The following is a 19,710-nucleotide window of genomic DNA, read 5'->3' on the forward strand; positions in this document are numbered from 1 at the left end:
GATTTCCATGTCTTAAACAGTCAGAAATTGACTTTCGTTACAAAACTGGAACACTCTCCCCTTCCAATCCCCCTTCCCCTCCCCCCCAAAAAACCCCCCCAAAACCCCAAAACCAAACAACGTACAATTTCATTTCTCTGGTTCTTACTGTGTGATGTGAGGTTATATCCAAGTTCACACTCTTCCAGTTTTCTGTCCCACTCTTTCAAAAGTTGTTGAAAGTTGCCTCCTACAGGTGGAAAAGTGGCGAGAGTGGTCGTCTGGGCTCTGCAAAGACCGCCCCCCACGAGGATGGCGGAAGCGCGGACACCTCCGCCGCCCGCCCGGGCGGGAAAAGCAGGTAGGCCGCGCCCCCTGGTGGTGAGAACAGGCTCTAACTGCTCGCCCGGAGAGGGGTAGGGGTGGGGTGGGGGTGGGCGGGGTCTTCCCGCCCACGATCACTCTCACCTGCGCAGAGCAGCTCTTAGGGGCTTTTCAGCGACTCGAGTCCCTTTTGGACCATCGGATTGCATTTAATTTCGGTCCAATTTCTTTCTACCTATACAAGTTGGCACGTATCAATTTTCCCAAACAGGCACGGTTAAAAAGATTAAAAAAATGTAAATGGTGGCCCATCATTTTGACCAGCTCCTTCCCTGAATGCACGTGGTGTGGAGCAGGGAGCACGGGACTGCCTCTCAGAAGACCTGGGGCCTTTCCTGGGTTCTGGCCTCACTAGTGGCTTCCCTTCCCCTTCTGGGCCTCTGTTTTCTCACCTGTGGTGATGATTTCTAAGGGCCTTTCCAGACCCAGGCGTCGGTGCGTCTTTCAGACAAGAGGGGGCTGCCTCACCGGCCTGTGCTTGGGTCAGACCCAGCAGGGCAAGAGCCTCACCCCGCTCTGCTGCCGCCCCCAACCCACCGTTAGGACACTAGTGGCTGTGGTCCCTGGCTTAAATTTTCATGTGGGGTCTGACTCTCACTTGCTGTGTGGCTGGGACCGCAGCTTTAACCTGTCTGTGCCCTCGTTTCTGTAAACTGTCACGTCCCGTAAACAGAGCCCTCTGGACAGTGGACAGTATTGCGGAGAAATCACAGCGCAGAGGGGGCTCTGCTTCTATTCATCGATTGTGCTTTTGATCGAATGCTGACTCTATGCCCAGTATCGCGCTGACCATGAGGACCTCAAAGGACACGAAGGAGCTGGTTGTTAAGCTGGACGTTGGAGAAGACGTCCGGCGGTGGTCAGCGAGCGGGTGCTCCCGGGGGACTCTTTTGAGTCGTAAGGCTGCAGAGGGAGCAAAACAGACAGAGTCTGCCACCTGGTGGCAGGAGAGAGTACTGCTCCATAAGGGGTGCTGTGTGCAGCTACCCCCCCCCCCCCCCCCCCGAACAAGCGGCGCAGAAAGGGAAGAGCTGGCTGGCCACGCGTCTGGGACAGAGAGCAGGAGGAACTGTTCCATAAATGAAGTTGTTTCTGCCTTGGTACGGATTGATTTCCTTCAGTCCCGTGATCTATCGATATTTAGACTTGGTCTGTAGGACAGGTCACGATTATTTATTTAATCATAACGAGAGGTGATAAGCAAGTAAGGTACACCCTCCGGGACCTGGTCCAGGGTGACAACTCAGCTGTTCATTGTTTTAAAAAGGAATAATTTAATAGCATTTTGTGGCGCTCATTTTCCCCCCACATCCCCTCTCATCTTCCCGGTATCAGGTTTGCGTGCGTGAACATTACAATACTCCGAGGAATAGGCGACACAGTGGAAGTTAGGAGACCCAAGCTCTTGTCTGGGCTCCGTCATTAACTTAGTGATGCGCTCATGGCTTAGCTATGGTACCAGGGCTGTCGAGCTCGATTTTAAAGCAGATAAAGATCATTTCATTACTGTCGACATATTTGTCAACTCAAATGTTTTAGAAGTCCTACAAATCAATAAAAAAATGACAAACAGCCCGATAAAAGATTGGCCAAAGGTATGAACAGGCGCTTCATAACTGAGGCTCTCCAGGTGGCCAATAAGCATGTGAAAGATGCTCAGCATTATGCTTATTAAAGAAGTGCAAATTAAAATAACAAAGAGACAGTAGACACATCCACCAGAATGGTGAGAACGTGAAGATTGACAATGCTAAGTGTTTGCGAAGATGCAGGGCAACCTGAACTCTCACACATTGCTGATGGGAGTTAAACTGGCACAGCCAATTTGGAAACTGTCAGTATTCACGAAGAAATCGGTATATAAATACACTGTGGTACCTGCACAGTAATAAAAAAGCATGGGCTACTGTTACATGTAGCGTAATGGATGAATTTTATAAACATTGTGTTGAATGAAAGTCAGGCACATAAGACTGCACACAGTATAAGTCCATTTACATGAAGTTCAGCCATAGGCAAAACTAATTGATGGTAAAGGAAGGGGTTATTGACTGAGAAGGGGCAAGAGAGAATCTTCTGGGGGTGGTGGAAATACCCTATATCTTGATCTGGGTGTGGTTATATAGGTTGTGTACTACGTATGCACACTTATGTATATATGTACATACACACATGTATGTATGTACACATACATATATATTAATGTGTCCCTACACCCTTCCTTCAAAGCAATTACCATTTTTGTGATTTTTTTTTGTAACTGAGTAATTTCACCAAAATATATTTTTTTAGTACAAGGCAGTAGTAATTTTCACTTCAATTTCGTGAGAATTGATGAAGTCATATAAGCTCCATTAAAATGTTTGGGGGAATAGATTTTTATAAAGACAGTTTTACTATGATTTTCCTACAGAATCTAATGATGAAGGCAACATTTTAAAATGATAACCCAATAAACATTTAGAAAGATATGATGTAATCATTTTTGTGATTATTGACTTACTTGCTTTTTTATTTATTTACTTTTGGTTTATCACTTCTAGTATGCTATAAGTTCAAAGAGGATGGCGATCACAACCCTTTTTGTGTGTGTGTGTGTGCCTATTCACATAGTAGCCAAGAATTTTATTTTTGTTAGATGAATAAATGAATACAAAAAATGAATGAAGACACGAATGAGTTTTTGTATTTTGGGATGCTTCTTTCTTGCCCTGGAAGGAGTAAACATGACTCAGAATAGCATAGAATGGTCAGGAATAGTGTTTATAGGGAAGGTTTTTTGAATCAATGTAACTATCATCTATTAAACATCTATTGTGTGTCAGGCCCTGTGCCTTGCAAATGTCTCATTTAAGCTGAATAAAATCCCCTGAGATAAATATTATTATTTTTTTGACACTTAAATGTTTTTAATCCCAAATTGACATTTTCAGTACACATGAAGCATTTGTCCGTGCTTTAGTATTCCAGTCGTGGCACCTGAACTTTTTCTTTGCTGAATAGTTCTGACTCCATTGCACCCTCATCATTGTTTTTTCTTAGCTAGGAGGAGAAGCTGCGGTTTGGAGTTCAGTGGCTGGTGCAAAGTCACACTGACGGAAGAAGAAGGAAGGGACGTGGGGCGACCTGGGGACCCCGCTTATTCCTGCTGCTGTCCTCTACCCTCTCGACCATGTGACCCCTGACATGGCCCTGGGGTAGAAGTCCAGGAGCCTTGCTCACTCAGCCGGTAGTGGGGCAGTGCGCGGCTCCACCTCCACGTCCCCACAGGCTAGCGCAGTGCCTGGCGCGTAGCAGGGGAACAACAGATATTCGAGGAGCGAATGAAAAAGCAACGGTGATACTGATAGATACCATGAAATGTTTCCATTCGTGTACTTATTCATCTGTCATGAATACATGTAGATTATAAGCCCCTTGAGGGCAGACACCCTGGCCCAGGCTCTCTGGCCCTCGGCACTTCCCGTGGCTTCCACAGCCGGCCAAGGGGCTGAAACATCCCCTGGAGCAGAGCTTGGCCAACCAAGCCCTGTGGGTGGAATCCCACCCACTGCTTGTTTTTATAAATAAAGTTATATTGAAACATGCTGCTTTCACACTGCAAAGGCAGAGCTGAGTAGTTGTGCCAGGGATCACATGGACCTAAAGCTTATACATTTATTTATTTTTTATTTTTGGCTGCATTGGGTCTTTGTTGTGGCGTGCGGGCTTCTCACTGCAGTGGCTTCTCTTATTGCGGAGCATGGGCTCTAGGTGCGCGGGCTTCGGTAGTTGTGGCTCGTGGGCTCTACAGAGTGCAGGCTCAGTAGTTGTGGCGCACGGGCTTAGTTGCTCCGCGGCATGTGGGATCTTCCCGGACCAGGGCTCAAACCCGTGTCCCCTGCATTGGCAGGCGGATTCTTAACCACTGTGCCACCAGGGAAGCCCGGACGTAAAGCTTAATACGTATATTCTCTGATCCTTCCAGAAAAAGTGTGTTGACTCTTGAAGTTGAGGTTCCCTTTATGGAGTCAATTGCCTTGGACACTCTGGGATGAGCTTTGCTGAAAGTGAGGCAATAAGTGGTCTAGCAAAGGAGAAGGAAGGTGACAGCAAAGAGAAAGATGGAAGGTTTCAAATATCAACATCCTCCGCCTCATAATTTGTTCATTACTGCCCTGAACGTACTCTCATAACAGAAGGCAAGGATCCCAGGAGTGGAGTCTGGGGCGCAGATGTTCCCTGGGCCTGGCCTGTGGCCCCCTGTCTTCCTGGGGGAGGTTTCAGGCTTGACCCGCGCCCCTCCGCTCCCCCCAAGAGCTTCTTGCGTTCTGCCAGGGTGGCAGAGTCTGGATCCGGAAAGATCTCAACAGACTGGCGTTGAGAGGCCAAATCTAACAAAACAAAGGCAAACTGGAATAAATGTAAGTTTGTGCCCTTAGATTAAAAAAAAAAATCAGGGCTTCCCTGGTGGCTCAGGGAATCCACCTGCCAATGCAGGGGACACGGGTTTGAACTCTGGTCCTGGAAGATCCCACATGCTGCGGAGTAACTAGGCCCGTGTGCCACAACTACTGAGCCTGCGCTTCAGAGCCTGTGAGCCACATCTACTGAGCCTGCGCTCTAGAGCCCACGCGCCTAGAACCTGTGCTCTGCAACAAGAGAAGCCACCGCAATGAGAAGCCCATGCACCACAACGAAGAGTAGCCCCCACTCGCCGCAACTAGAGAAAGCCTGCGCACAGCAACGAAGACCCAACGCAGCCAAATTAAAAAAAAAAAGAAAATCAGTGACACAAGTATCCGTTTTGGGAGGATGAAGATTAATTACAGCATCAGAGAAAAAGAAAAAGTGCGTCCTGTAGATGGAGCATTCAAACTGGTGGTCACCGATTCTTGCAAAGGGAATTTGGTTTCAGGCTGCATTCGTGGGATTTTGGAATCTAGAATCAGGGAGGGGAGGCTGCTGGTGTCTCTATGCTGGCCAGAGCAGGCCTGAAAAACTGTGCCTGGGACACCGAGCTTTAGAGCAGAGCAGAGGTTCACAGGGCTCTGACCCACGTCCTGTGGCTCAGAGGAAGTGAGCTGAGCAAAATAATAAAAATGGTGATGGATAAACAAAACAAGACAAAAGCAACTCAGACTTATGTAAATCTTTCAAAGGCTTGCATGTGCTGTATCTTGGTCAATACTCACGAGTGTGTGTGCTATGTATTATCCCCATTTTACAGCTGAGGAAACTGAGGTTTCAGAGAGGCTACCTGAGTTGCCCAAGGTGGCAGAGTGATAAAACTTACATTCAAGCTTATGTTCTCTTTTGCTGGTCAGGATTCCATGCCAGGTACAGAGCCGGGAGGGAGCACAGCAAAGGTGAGGGCAACTTGGGGCTTTCAAGGTTGAGGCTCTCAAATCTGGCTGATCTCAGGGGTTGCAGTGGCGGGGGGACGTCAGCAGCTGGGGCACAGAGAAAAAGAACATTATTCTGGACAAAGAGGGGTGGGTGCTGACAGGGAGCATTTAAGGAAATATACACACTAGGAGACGGGAGCTGTGGATCTAGGGAAATAGGAGTGGTACCCCCTCCCTGTCCCCAGAAGTGTTTTATCATTGGCATTGTTTAGAATTGCTGGCATGTGGTGATAATAAAGAGTAGGCTGGCTGTTAGTTGGCTTTATAATTGTTTTTATTTATTTATTTTTATGTTTTTTGATGTGGACCATTTTTAAAGTCTTTATTGATTTGTTACACTATTGCTTCTGTTTTATGTTTTGGATTTTTGGCCGCAAGGCATGTGGGATCTTAGCTCCCTGACCAGGCATCGAACCTGCATCCCCTGCATTGGAAGGCGAAGTCTTAACCACTGGACCACCGGGGAAGTCCCTATGATCGTTTTAAATCCTCTTCAGACAGTGCACCCTCCCCCTAATGCCTGCTGAGGGGATGTGCCCACTGCCTCTCTGCCCTTGGTAGGACGCTGCCCAAGGGACACTCTGTGTGTCTGTGATGCCACCAAGCTAGTCATGAACAGTAGCGTCTGCTACTGTCTCCAGGCTGCGTTCTAGACTGGCGCCCTCCTCCATAGGAAGAACCATGGTACATCCAGCCCACCCTTCCTAGTGCAAAGAGTTGAAGTGATGTGTCCAGGGTCATAGAGATGGTTAGTGTTTGAGCAGGGAAAATCCCAGCTTCCGGGCTCCCCGGCCAGGACTTTGTGTGCAAATCGTGTGGTTTCCTAGTAGGCAGGTGGTGAGGGTGGGGTGTGGCCATGGCTGGGGGAGACGTGCTGGCTGTGGGAGTATCTCCCCAGCAGCTGGACCACAAGGCTGTCCTCTCCAGCAGTGGGTACCTCTAGGAATAAATCATTCTGTTAGTGAGTTGTAGAGGCTTCTTGGGGCTGCTACCCTGATCTGTTGCCCCATTGCCGTGAGAAGAGAACTTGACAGAAATCAGGGGGCAATGGGCCAGCTCCAACACTAACAGCAGCAGCAACAATAACTAATCCGAAAAAAAATTAGTCCCTATTGAGTGCTTACCTAGGGGTTAATAATTATTCGGTGTTACTGTGTGCCAGGCTCCGTGTTAAGAACTTTTTAGCTTACTCAAGTCCCCAACCATCCTATGGAGTAACTTCTCTTATTATTCCAATCTCTTCTCCCCCCCCCTCCTCCTCCCCTTCCCCTTTCTCCTCCCCCTCCCCTTTCTCCTCCCCCTCCCCCTCCTCCTCCTTCTTATTCTTTTCCCTTACTTCTCCTTTCCCAGGGAAGAGAAAATGGAGGCTAACAGAAGTTAAATGACTTGGTCAAGGTCACCAAGCTAAGACGTGGTTCCGGAAGGACCCAGATTGAAATCCAGGTTGTCTGATACTGAGGCCCATTCTGCATGAGTACACGACCCTGCTCCCATTAATGAGTCCTGATGGCATCAGGGCCCCTGGTCCAAGCCAGGCGGCCGGTGGCCCCCAGGAACATCATGAGTCCTTATGCTTGAACTTGTCTCACTGCCTCTCATCCATTCTGTCATCAGACTGTTCTCGGGTCCCACCCCAGGTGTCCTGTAGGCCCTGATCGAAGGTGGGGAGAAGCAGTCCTCGTGTGGTAGTTTACCAACGGCAGGAGCAGAAAGTCAGGGCGTGACCATGATCTTCCAGAAGAGCTCGGGCCAGACCTGGCCTTAGGTGACCCCAGGTCAGCAGAACCCAGGATTTATTAATAATTACCTTCTTTGTCTCCTCCCAAGATTCTGCTTCACCTAGGAGAGAGTGGGCCAAGAGTAGAAGGAGAAAAAGACAGGGAGAGACAGAGAGACAGAGGGGAGAATCTTCATGCCTGGAGCAAGAAGGTTTTAGGTCAGGCACCCACCCCAGCAGACCTTCACTTACAGGTGTGAAGGGGAAACATCACCTTCTCCTTCAATTCAGGTTTGACGGATTCAGTTATTTTCCGTCTTCCTGTGAAGGACATTGAAAGCAGAAAAAACTAACTTTGGGCGAAAACTAAGCCCTTGCTGCTTTCCAGAATAACTGAAGGCGCTGACCCTGCAGCAGGGCGTCACAGCCCTGAGGGGACCTTGAGACCCCCGGGGCCAGTCCAGAAGTGAGCAGCGGCGCAGGAAGCCGCGAGGCTGTGCAGATCCTCTCAGGCTCGTCTCTTCCGGGTCCTGAGAATTTGGGGTGAAATTAACCGAGCAAACAGAAGCTCAGGAAGTCGACTTGGCCAGCTTTTCCAGAAGCAATTAGGTTGCTGTAACCAACCCCCCAAGACAACTGCTGGTAACGTCAGAAAGCCAGTTGACGTATTTGCGGTGTGTGTGGAGGTCGTACCCCTCCTGGGAGACCTGCTTGGTGTCAGGAGACCAACCGCGGGTGACAGGCCTCGTGACTACAGGTGGAGAGTGTGAGGAGTGTCAGGACCTTCTCCAGGGACGTTCTGTCAGCTCAAATGCACGCCTCTCCGCACGCAGGAAGCCGTGTTTCTTCCTCTTGCTTGCCTTCCTCCAGGCTCACTGAAGGCCATCAAGATACCGGTTGCGCCTGTCAGGGCTCTGGGTGGAGCAGACCAGGCCTCCAGCTCCGGGGAGAGGCAGCCCGCCAGATGCAGCCAAGACACCTCAGGTCAAGGTCTTTGTCCTTCTGGGAGTGACATGCGTGGCCAGTGGAAAGGCCACTTTCTTCTCCTGTGCTCCATTCCATCCTCGTTTAGCTCCCGGCCTGAGCTGAAGTGTGGGACCAGCCTGTGGCGAGAGCCAGCCAGCCAGAAGCTGGAAGTCGCCTGCCCTGGGTATTGGGAAGGGAATTTCTTGGAAGCGGTTCAAACCGTAGAGTCGTCTCCAAGGAGGTGTATGAGCCTAAGCGTTCCTGGCTTACGGTCCTATTCGAGGGGTTGGTTTCCCCTGAGGTCCTGGTTTGTGCTGGTCTAACCTTTTCTCACTGTCTCTGGAAATTTTAGGGTTAGTCCTCCCCTCTTCTGGGCCAGCAGGACTCTCAGAGAGCCCGGGGGCTTTATTTCACGGAGCAGGACGCGGGAAGGGAGAGGGTGCACCTGTGCCCGGGGCTCCAGCTTTGCGGTCTGCTGCTGTGTGGTCTCGGGAACATTTCTCAACTGCTCTGCACGTCCGTTTCTACATCTGCTCCTTAGGCTGTGAAGGATTTTAGAATATCTGGTCACTCGCTTGACCGGCTATTCGTTGAGTAACCTGCTCCAGGTTCGAGAACTGAACTTCAAGACTTCTTTGCACACAACCTTAGAAATCAGGGCCTGGGACTCGTGTGAACAACTGGAGCTCGTAAGCAATCACTTTCTGTGTTTCCCGCTGGTACTGAGTCCAGTCTGAGTTCAGAGGTTTCAGACCCAGAGGCGACCTGAGGTCTGAAATAGCCGTCATTGTCACTTCAACCGGCCTTTTGCAAATTCACACGCCGGGCCTGGTGCTGCTTGTGAAATATGCTGTAATGCAGCTTTTGAGTATCTGGGGGCTGCGGGGGGAGCTTAAGGAACTGCCACCCCTGCCAGCTCCGGGATGGTGCATTGCTGTTCTCCTCAGAACCACGCCTCGGCTCTGTAGGATGAGCTGCAGTTTGAGAACAGAACTGCTCACATGCCTGAAACAGGAGGGAAGAGGGCAGGGCACAACCTTTAAAAGAATGACATAGCCATAGGACATGACAAAAACTGGTTAGAACTAACTAGATCCAAGATGGCGGAAGATTCGACTCCCAGCGGACCTTGAGCCTCATTCTACGCTCACTGTAATACATCAGCATATGCTAAACGCCACCGCTACCGGTGTCATGACAGTTCCGAGACTAGCCATGAAAGGCCAAAAAGTGGGCGATGACCCAGTTCCTGGAAATCCCTGCCTTTTCCCTCGAAATAGTTGGAATAATCCTCCCGCTCATTAGCCTAAGAAATTACTCAGCTCATAAAAGCTAACTATGCCATATTTTGGGGCCTCTCACCTTCTGAGATGGCCCACACTCTGTCTGTGGAATGTGTTTCTCTCTAAATCAATCCACTTCTTACCTATCACTTTGTTTCTCACTGAATTCTTTCTGCAACGAGACATCAAGAACCTGAGCTTCACTAAGTCCTGAGACCAGGTGTGTGATCTCAACTAAAAGACCGTGGATTCATGTCCCAGTTTGGATTTTGTCTGGGTTTGAGTTCTGGCACGTGGGTTCAAGTCCCAATCTGAGTTGCACAGTTTCATATCCAAACCAAACCACCAGCATATGCAGGAGGCACTATTGTCCCAACAGGTTGATTCCAAGGTACTTCATGTGTTAGGGAGTCAGAACCTCTCTGCTGGTGGCTTGTGGAGAAGAGCTAAGAAGCAGAGGCCATCTCTGGACCTTGTGGGCAGGATAGCCCACCTGGACCTGGCAGGTGGAGCTCACTGCTGCTCTGCTGTCACTCCGGAGGGGGAAGAGGGTGGGGAACACAGCCCCGGAATGGCCCGGCCCCGTGACACCCTGCCATGCTGCACGCAGTCCTGTCTGCTAGGGTCTCTGGGCGTGTGCCCAGCATGACTGGCCGTCCTTGTGCAGACAGAAGACATGTGATTCCTGCCGAAGGTTGGTCTGGGGCTTCTGCTCTTCGGCTGGAACTCTGAGCACCCAAGGGTAGGGAGCACATGGTCTTGCTCACAGGATGCTTCCTTTTTCAGTCTGGCACAATGCCAGTGGTGGTGGATGTAATAAACACCTCAGGGGGACGCTATGACCCGGTTCTGTTGCGCGGAGTTCTGACTCCTGGACCCGACTGCTGGCCAGAGAGAGAACACGAGAAGGATGCCACAGAGGCGCCCCTTGATGCAAAACTGCTCCCCACCTTTCCAGCCTCGCACCCCACTTGCCCACCCCACCAAGGACAATTTCTCCCAGTGTGGTTTTTGGAGCCCCTGAGATACAAAATTGGGAACTGGGTAGTGAAAGAGAAGATGGGAAGCCTCGGGGTGATAAATTAGGAGTCTGGGATTAACAGATACACGCTACTATATATAAAATAGATAAACAGCAAGGACCTACTGTATAGCACAGGGAACTATATTCAATATTTTGTAATCTATAATGGAAAATAATCTGAAAAATTTGTATATATATGTGTGTGTATATACATATATATATATATGTATATACACACACACACACACACACACACACACAACTGAATCACATTGCCGTACACCTGAAACTAACACAACATTCTAAATCAACTATACTTCAGTAAAAAAAAAATACATCCTGTTAGATTCCTCTACTTAGTAATTGAAAGGTGGTACACCTTAATAGTGTAGACACTGGATCAAGACTGTCTGGGTTCAAATCCAGTGCTAACTAACTCTTACTAGTTGTGTGACCCTGGAAAAGTTTCTTCATCTGCAAAATGGGAGAAATAATAGAGTTTTGGGTGAGGATTAAGTGATTGAATACATGTAAACCACTTAAAAGTGGGACTGGCATGTGGTAAGTTATCGTTATTAGGCTCAGTGGATGTCATATCCTTGGGCCTGTGGTCACGTATTGATCAGTTGATTCTGAATGGGATATAGGAATTATTGATTGGAGATTGGAGGGCAGAAAGTAGAATAGGAATGCCTTTTGCCACAATGCCCTTTAGAAAAACACATCTGGAATTTCGCCAGTAAATTGGTTAGAATCTGGCGCCCATTTGCTACCCATAGCTCGTTAGCCATCCTTACGCACAGATTGGAGGTCTTGTCCTTTTAGCCATTTGTGTATCCTTTTAATGCGGACCCATGAGGTAGGCTCATGTTTCATAGGCCTGAGGGGGAGTATGTCTCTTCAGTTTTAGGCAGCAAGACAATACATTGTGACAGTAGGCAACCCATTTCCAACCTACTCTACAGCCGAAGAAACATCTGCCCCCAAGCGCAGTGCAAGTACGAACTTCCACTCCATCATTTCCAAACAAGCCATTCCCTGAAGGGGAAAAGAACACACACACAAGAAAGAAAAATCAGTCTTCAAGAGGCTGGGGGAGATCTTAGGGCTGTCCTCTCTTTCCTGGTGAAGGACTCTACCCTCTCACCTGCTGTTACATTTTGGCAAGGGCCGCTGAGTCCAGCGCTAATCAGAAGAAGTTGAGGGAAACAGGAATTTGGATAGCTGGAAAGTGATCTCTGCATGTGGTGAAATGGGCTCCCCTCTCTTAAGCTTTGGCAGATTTTCAGGATGTAGCGACAGATGAGCAGGGCGGGGGCCGAACACCACTAACCCACCTCTTGCCCCTAGTCTGCTGGTTTATCTGATATTGGTGTCTCCCTGCTGGGCTTACACCAATAGGGCTTTTCAAGTGCCTCAGTCCTTGGAAGATCCTCATGTGCATGATCAGACCTGTACCCATCATCTTACCTGAAGACGATGAGATCACCAAGAGGAAGAGTAACCCAGAGAGACAGAGCCTCATCGTTTAGGAGGGCACAGAGCTGCAACTTCCTGGGGGAGGCTGTCTGGGAGGCTCCTTTATAGCGCCGGGCAAGGCTGGGTGGGGCTGGACGCCGGCCTCATTCTATCTGGAAGGACACCCAGGGGAGACAGGCTTCTTCAGGGTTAGAGGAAAAAGAGTCCCTAGGCCATTCTGTGCTACTTCCTCTTCTACAAATCATGGGAGAAGAAGCGACTCAGTCAAGGCAGAACAGGAGCAGAGACTAGGCATCCTCGTGCCAGGCCTGGGCACTTTCCCTGTAACTTCAAGGGTACACGGATGGAAAAATGGCAGGAAAATGTCTGCTTGTTTTTCCGGTCCAACTGAGAACACAGGAGCCCAGAGAGGTGATGTGATAAAATACAGGCTTCATTTCAGGCCAGAAAAGAAGTCGGCAAGAATTTACAGTGTTCCAAGAAGCAAAGGATCTCAAGGTGTCTTGGCCTGACCAAGAGTTAGGTAGGTGTTCAGACACAGCGGAGCAGGGAAAGCCTTCTCTTCGGATGCAGATTTATTCTGCTGTTGGAGGCCCATGCTGCAGGGAATCTTTCCCCCAGAAAAGGTCGCTGAGGGGCTTCGTTTTCCAAACGGCTGATATAAAATGCTGGCTGGAATTTGGCAACCTTGAGGGTTCTGAGAAAGATTCTCTTTCTGGAGTGGGTGGGTTAGAACCCTCTCCTGGCCCCTGAAGGAAGGGGAGTTCAGTGCTACAGGAAGAGCCAGTTCAGTGCTACGTTCAGGGTTGGCTGCCCTCTGTCAGGAGTGGAGTAGAACAACGCTTCCCCGGGGCTACAGGGACGTGGATCTGGGGAAGGGTCATTAGGTCTGCCTCCTGGGAGGGATGGTGGGGGACCGAGAGTTGAGAAGACACGAACTTAGGGTTTATTCTTGCCCCTGAGGCAGGCTTGTACCCGCCTGACCCACGACTGTAGGATTCTGAGTCTGTAAAGTGGCAACAGAGCATAGTTTTATTGATTACACGCCGTTTTGCAGTAACAGGCTGTTGGATAAATTATTTAGCATCTCTGAGCGTCAGCTTCCTCTTTCTTTCTTTTTTTTTTTTTTTACTATTTTTAAAATTGAAGTATGGTTGCTGTACAATATTATGGAAGTTACAGGTGTACAATATAGTGATTCACAAATTTTAAAGGTTATACTCCATTTATAGTTATTATAAAATATTGGCTAGATTCCCTGTGTTGTACAATATCCTTGTAGCTTATTTTATACCTGATAGTTTGTATCTCTTAATTCCCTACCCCTATACTGCCCCTCCCCTCTTCCTTCTTCCCATTGGTAACCACTAGTTTGTTCTGAAAATCTGTGAATTTGCTTCTTTTTTTGTTAGATTCACTAGTTTGTTGTACTTTTTTTTAGATTCCACATATAAATGATGTCATACAGTATTTGCCTTCTCTGTCTGACTTATTTCACTTAGCATAATACCCTCCGTGTCCATGTTGCTGCAAATGGCAAAATTTCTTCCTTTTTTATGGCTGAGTAGTATTCCATTGTATGTATATATACACCACATCTTTATCCATTCATCTGTTGATGGACACTTAGGTTGTTTCTTGGCTACTGTAAATAGTGCTACCATGAATATGAACTCTGGTGTGCATGTATCTTTTCAAATTAGTGTTTCTGGTTTTTTTTTCCCAGATAAGCTTCCTTTTCTCTAAAAGTGCATTGTAAGGGGTTTTTTTGATGATGGAATGAGATAGAGCTTGAAAAATGCATCACGCTCATTCTGGTATAGATTTCCTTCTTCTCCTCTCCTCCTCCTCCTCTTTCTGCTACTCTTCGTACTTATTCTGTATTAAATCCCACCACCACTATAGCTGTGTTTCTTTCTCTTCTGCAGACCCTCTCCAAGAGACTTCTTAGTGAATGCAAAATGTTGCTGGGAAAGTTTTATTCTGGGTTCCAACAATGCGTATGGTTGAGAGCACGGCTGTAGGTTCGAATGGGAGTGGGAGAGAGATGGTGGGCTAGTGGAGAAGAAATATGGAGGTCGGTGCTAGATCAGGGCTGAGCATTCCCTTGCAGTCCCCAGGAAAGGCTCCCAGGAGACCGTGCACTGGGCATATGATTCCCGCCTACGGAGCCCAGGCCATATCCTGACCATCTGCTGCCACAGACATAGCATAGGCTAGTAGTGACACCTTATTCTTTTAGAGGTGGAGGAAACAAGGCTCAGATTGGTGAATGGGCTTGCACAAAGGAAAGAAGCAAGCTGTGGGCTGTGCTGGCATCAAATGTTCAGCTGTCTTAACACTCGGTTTGGAACTCTGTCCTCCATATATTTTAAATTGTTCAATTGTGCATTAGGGAATATGGGAACTATGAACCTAACATTTTCTAAATATTTCTGAGTCCCTCCTACACACAGTTCTGGAAAAGCAGATCTAATATGTGTCTGGGGGTCAGTATGTGTTCAGGACAGACTCTTTCCTTTCCACCCACAGATGTCCTGATTAAACTACCGTCCCGACCGTTGGGCAGGAGTTTCTCCTAAGTGAGCCAAGTGTTCCCACCTTCTGTCCAAGGTCTTGTTGGGCTAAGCTGCCAGGGAAACACAAATGGATTCAGTGTTGCTCTGTTGGTGCTTTCTTCCTTTATCTTAATTTGCTAGAATTCTCATGCCCTCCTTATTATCATCTTTACCTTTGAGAAAAAAACATCCACTGCACATCCTATGTAACCCTAAATGAATTACCCTGTTTAAGGAGCACGCTTCCTTTTCAGTTGCCTCATTCACTAGTCAGACCCTTCCTGAGTGAAATGACTTAAACTCCATTTTAAAATTATGTTTTTCTTTCCCATTATGGTTTATTACAGGATATTGAATATAGTTCCCTGTGCTATACAGTAGGACCTTGTTGTTTATCCATTCTATATGTAATAGTTTGCATCTGCTAACCCCAAACTCCCAATCCATCTCTCCCCCACTCCACCCTTGGCAATCACAAGTCTGTTCTCTATGCCTGTGAATCTATAAAGTCCATTTTTTAGAGCAGTTTTAGGTTCACAGGAAAATTGAGTAGAAAGTGCAGACAGCTCCCTCCTGTTCCCACACGTGTACAACCACCTCCATTATCGACACCCTGCACCAGAGTGGTACGTTTGTTACAAACGACGAACCTACACTGACACGCAGTATCCCTCAAAATCTATAGTTTACACTAAAGTTTCACCTGTGGTGTATATTCTGTGAGTTTTCACAAATGTATAACATCTATCCACCACTGTAGTATCATACAGAATCGTTACCCTATCCTAAAAATCCTCTGTGCTCTGCCGTGGTTCTTATTTTTAAACTTTTAACATAAACTATTGATAAAAGATGAAATTTAATACACATAAAGAAAAATAAACAAATCATAGACGTAGCTTCGTGACTGAACATACAGCAAACACTGCGTAACCACCACTCAGATCAAGGAAACAGATGTTCTCCAGCACCACCGACGGTCCTAGTGCACCACTGAGTGACCTGCCCACTCCCTCCCTCATAAGGGGTTTTCTGAGTGCATGCTCTGGATGAGCTGGAGCAAACGTCCACCCGCGCAGCACCTGCTTCGGTTCCTGGCGGGGTGGAGGGGCGCAGGTGCTGCGGCGGCCCGTGTGGATGCGCTCAGCGGCTCCTGCCCCTGCGCGTGGACTGCAGGCTGGCGTGCCTGCAGAGACTGTACGGCAGGGTGAGGGATACGCTTGAGGTGGACTTGTAAGATGCAGCAGCACGAGGTGGTAAGTTCTGCAGAGCCGGGGGAACGCCTCCAGATGGGCAGCTGTCAGTCACACCTTGCTAGGCAGCGCTAGCCACCAAAGTCCATAGCCAAGCAGTAGGGGCACTCAGACCCAGATGGAGCCAGATGGCGAAGAGCTGGACGAGGCCCAGACTGGCCTATAGCACTTGGCATTCCTTGGAAGCCTTGCTGCCAGCGTGGATGAGGTCTCATCTGTGCTAGATGGTTAGGTGTGTAACACGGAGGGCTTCCCTGAGCCTGTGGAACTGCTGGCACAAAGTAGCCCACAGTGGCAGGCTGGCACTGATTTAAGATGGCATTGGTGGGGGGCACTCTCATCCCGGCCACCTGCTGCTTATACTGGTTGGTCAGGTGAGCCTTTCTCTGTTCCCTTCTCTGGGCCAGGGTGACACACAGTGGCTTGGAGCCCACGATGCATCTGCTCAGTGACTGCTCCGCTTGCCTCTTGGGGGCATGTGAGGCAGACAAAGCCAAACCCTTGCTTCTCCCATCCTCCCGCGTCCCCTTAGCACTGGCGATTGATCCAAAAGGAGAAAACTCTTCCTGAACTTCTCATCATCACTGGTGTCATCCAAGTTCTTAATGTAGAGATTCACCCCTGATAGCGACTAATTCTCTCCTGTTGCAGCTGTTCAAACTTCCGCTTTAACGGGGCCTGCCGATCCACTTTCTTCTGTGCACGGCTGAGGAAAACGACTTTCCCACTGATTGCTTTTCCATTTGTCTCTTCCAAGGCCTTATTGGCATCCTGGTGTTTTTTGTGACTCACAAAGCCGAAGCCTTTGGATTTCCCACTGGGATCTCTCACTTACCTTGACGCTTAGGGTCTTACCAAACTGGCTGAATAGCTCTTTCAGTCTCTCATCATCCACCTCTTCCCCAAAGTTTTTGATGTAAACGTTGGTGAATTCCTTGGCTTTGGCTCCAAGCTTGGCTTCCCGCTCTTTTCGAGACTTGAATCTGCCCACAGACACTTTGTGGTCACTGAGGGTCATGCCCTTCATCTTCTCGATGGCTTTGTCGGCAGCCTCTTGGGTCAAAGGAATAACCCTTAGGGCCGGTCTCATCACACCCTACCTTGCAGGACCTTGCAGGACAGAATGTTTCCAAAAGCAGAAAAAGAATCACGAAGTGCCTTGATACGTATAGATTTGTCCAGGTTCTTGATGAAGACGTTTCCCACGCCAGGTTTTCTCAAAGAGGGATCCTCTGAGGCCACGTGATACGGGTCAGCTTTCCCTTACTCACATCAAAGTTCGTGGTCTCCAAGGCCCGCTCAGCCGGCTGCTGGAAGTGGACGCAGGCAGAACCCAGGGAGTGGCCCACGTGGACGGACAGCACAGGCCCCGCAGGGCTGAACTTTGCTCACAGCGAGGCCTCAGTGATGTGAGAGTGCAGGTTACCCACACACGGGGGGCCGTGGGGTAGCCGCTGGCAGCAGCGCTCATCTCCCCAGCCCCGACCGCTCCCAGACCTGCCAGGAGGACTTCTTAGCGGGACCACACAGGACAACAGGGGCTCTGCTCGGAGCCGTGGCCTGAAGTTCAGAGAAGCTGGAGGGGGCTCCGAGGACCAGAGAGAGCAGTTCGGGGCTGGCTCCCAAGAGACTGCCAAACCGCAGGCTCTCAAAGCTCATATGGCCCTCCCCGGGAGTCTGTTAATATTCAGCTGTCCTGGCCTGAAGCAACGGACAAAGGATTAATCTCCAAAATATACAAACAGCTCATGGAGCTCAATATCAAAAAACCAAACCACCCAATTAAAAAATGGGTGGAAGACCTAAACAGACATTTCACCAGATAAGACATACAGATGGCCAAGAGGCACATGAAAAGACGCTCAACATCACTAATCATTAGAGAAATGCAAATCAAAACTACAATGAGGTACCACCTCACACCGGTCAGAATGGGCATCATCAGAAAATCTACAAACAACAAATGCTGGAGAGGGTGTGGAGAAAAGGGAACCCTCTTGCACTGCTGGTGGGAATGTAAATTGGTGCAGCCACTATGGAGAACAGTATGGAGATTCCTTAATAAAAACAGAACTACCATAAGACCCAGCAATCCCACTATTGGGCATGTACCCTGAGAAAACCATAATTTAAAAGGACACATGTACCCCAGTGTTCACTGCAGCACTATTTATAATAGCCGGGACATGGAAACAACCTAAATGTCCAATGACAGATGAATGGATAAAGAAGATGTGGCACATATATACAATGGAATATTACTCAGCCATAAAAAGGAATGACATTGGGTCATCTGTAGAGATGTGGATGGACCCAGAGTCTGTCATACAGAGTGAATTAAGTCAGAAAGAGAAAAACAAGTATCGTATATTAACGCATATATGTGGAATCTAGAAAAATGGTACAGATGAACCTATTTGTAGGTCAGGAATAGAGATGTAGATGTAGAGAACGGACATGTGGACATGGGGGAGAAGGGGAGGGTGGGACGGATTGGGAGATTAGGTTTGACATACACTACCATGTGTAAAACAGATAGCTAGTGGGAACCTGCTGTAGAGCACAGCTCTGTGCTCTGTGACCACCTAGATGGGTGGGATGGGGGGGTGGGAGGGAGGTCCAAGAGGGAGGGGATATACATATAGCAGATTCACTTCATTGTATAGCAGAAACTATCACAACATTGTAAAACAATTTTACTCCAAAAAAAAAAAAAAAAGAAATGAAAGAAAATGTACCACCTGAGATCAGTAACCATTATTCTTCAAGTCTCAAGTGAAATACCATTTCTTCAGGGAGCTCCTTCCTGATCAACTTACATTATTAATCCATTTGACTGTCCGTTTATATTGTTGTTCTCAAGATCCCAGAATGGAGCTACTCTTTCCCAATGACTTCACAGCACCTTGTAATCACTGATCAGAACGAGGACTCTCTCCTCTCGTCCCTTGTCTCCGTTCTCGTTCCCTCCCTTCCATTCTAATGTGTCTGGTATGTCTTTGAGTATGAGGGTGGCTTCTAAAAAAAGATGTAGCATTGTTTTCCTGTCTGTACTTAAAAATTTTAATACATGTCATTATGCGTTGACTCACACACACACACACACACACACACACACAAAATTAAAACGGGGACTCCCCTGCAAACGACACAAATACTTCAAGAGGCAACCGAAGGGTACGCACGGTGGCCTCGAGAAACGCATTTCTGTATAAACACAGGCCTCGGGCTCCCAGGGTTTAAAATTACAGCAGCCCGGGGAAAACGGAAACCAAACATACGTAAATGCCGACTCGGCGAGGGCAAGCCGCCTCCCACGTAGAAGCAAGGCAGCGCTGAGGCGTGGTGCGCGGACAGGTGGTGGGCGAACACGTGGTGGGCGGACGCCTGGTGCGCAGACGCGTGGTGGGGGGGACACGTAGTGCGCGGAAACGTGGTGCGTGGACGCCTGGTGCCCGGAGACGTGGTGCGCGGACACGTGGTGAGCGGACACGTAGTGCGCGGAAACGTGGTGGGCGGACATCTGGTGCGCGGACGCGTGGTGGGTGGACGTCTGGTGCGCGGACGCGTGGTGGGCGGACGTCTGGTGCGCGGACGCGTGGTGGGCGGACGTCTGGTGCGCAGACGCGTGGTGAGCGGACACGTAGTGCGCGGAAACGTGGTGGGCGGACGCGTGGTGC

At 48.7% G+C, this 19,710-nt stretch overlaps 1 protein-coding gene, 1 long non-coding RNA gene and 1 pseudogene across 3 annotated transcripts; all 3 read right to left on the reverse strand.

The window, feature by feature from the left end:
• Window positions 1–427: 427 nt before the first annotated feature.
• On the reverse strand, window positions 428–19,490 carry LOC309664857. Its single transcript, XR_014266081.1, has 3 exons — window positions 19,312–19,490; window positions 5,639–5,795; window positions 428–1,266 (listed from the first exon to the last, which is right to left on the reverse strand). It is a non-coding gene; the product is annotated as an uncharacterized lncRNA (long non-coding RNA).
• Window positions 10,420–15,859, reverse strand: DEFB136 (defensin beta 136). The gene is made up of 2 exons (XM_082470762.1): window positions 12,211–15,859; window positions 10,420–11,778 (listed from the first exon to the last, which is right to left on the reverse strand). The coding sequence occupies exons 1-2, from the start codon at window positions 12,263–12,265 to the stop codon at window positions 11,606–11,608; spliced, it is 228 nt and encodes a 75-aa protein (XP_082326888.1). The 5' UTR covers window positions 12,266–15,859; the 3' UTR covers window positions 10,420–11,605.
• Window positions 15,970–17,689, reverse strand: LOC309664323 (polyadenylate-binding protein 4 pseudogene; annotated as a pseudogene). The gene is made up of 2 exons: window positions 17,528–17,689; window positions 15,970–17,412 (listed from the first exon to the last, which is right to left on the reverse strand). The product of its transcript is annotated as a polyadenylate-binding protein 4 pseudogene (transcript).
• Window positions 19,491–19,710: the final 220 nt, after the last annotated feature.

This window comes from Balaenoptera physalus (genome assembly GCF_965194825.1).
Source record: "Balaenoptera physalus genome assembly, chromosome: 7".
Classification (NCBI taxonomy): Eukaryota; Metazoa; Chordata; class Mammalia; order Artiodactyla; family Balaenopteridae; genus Balaenoptera; species Balaenoptera physalus.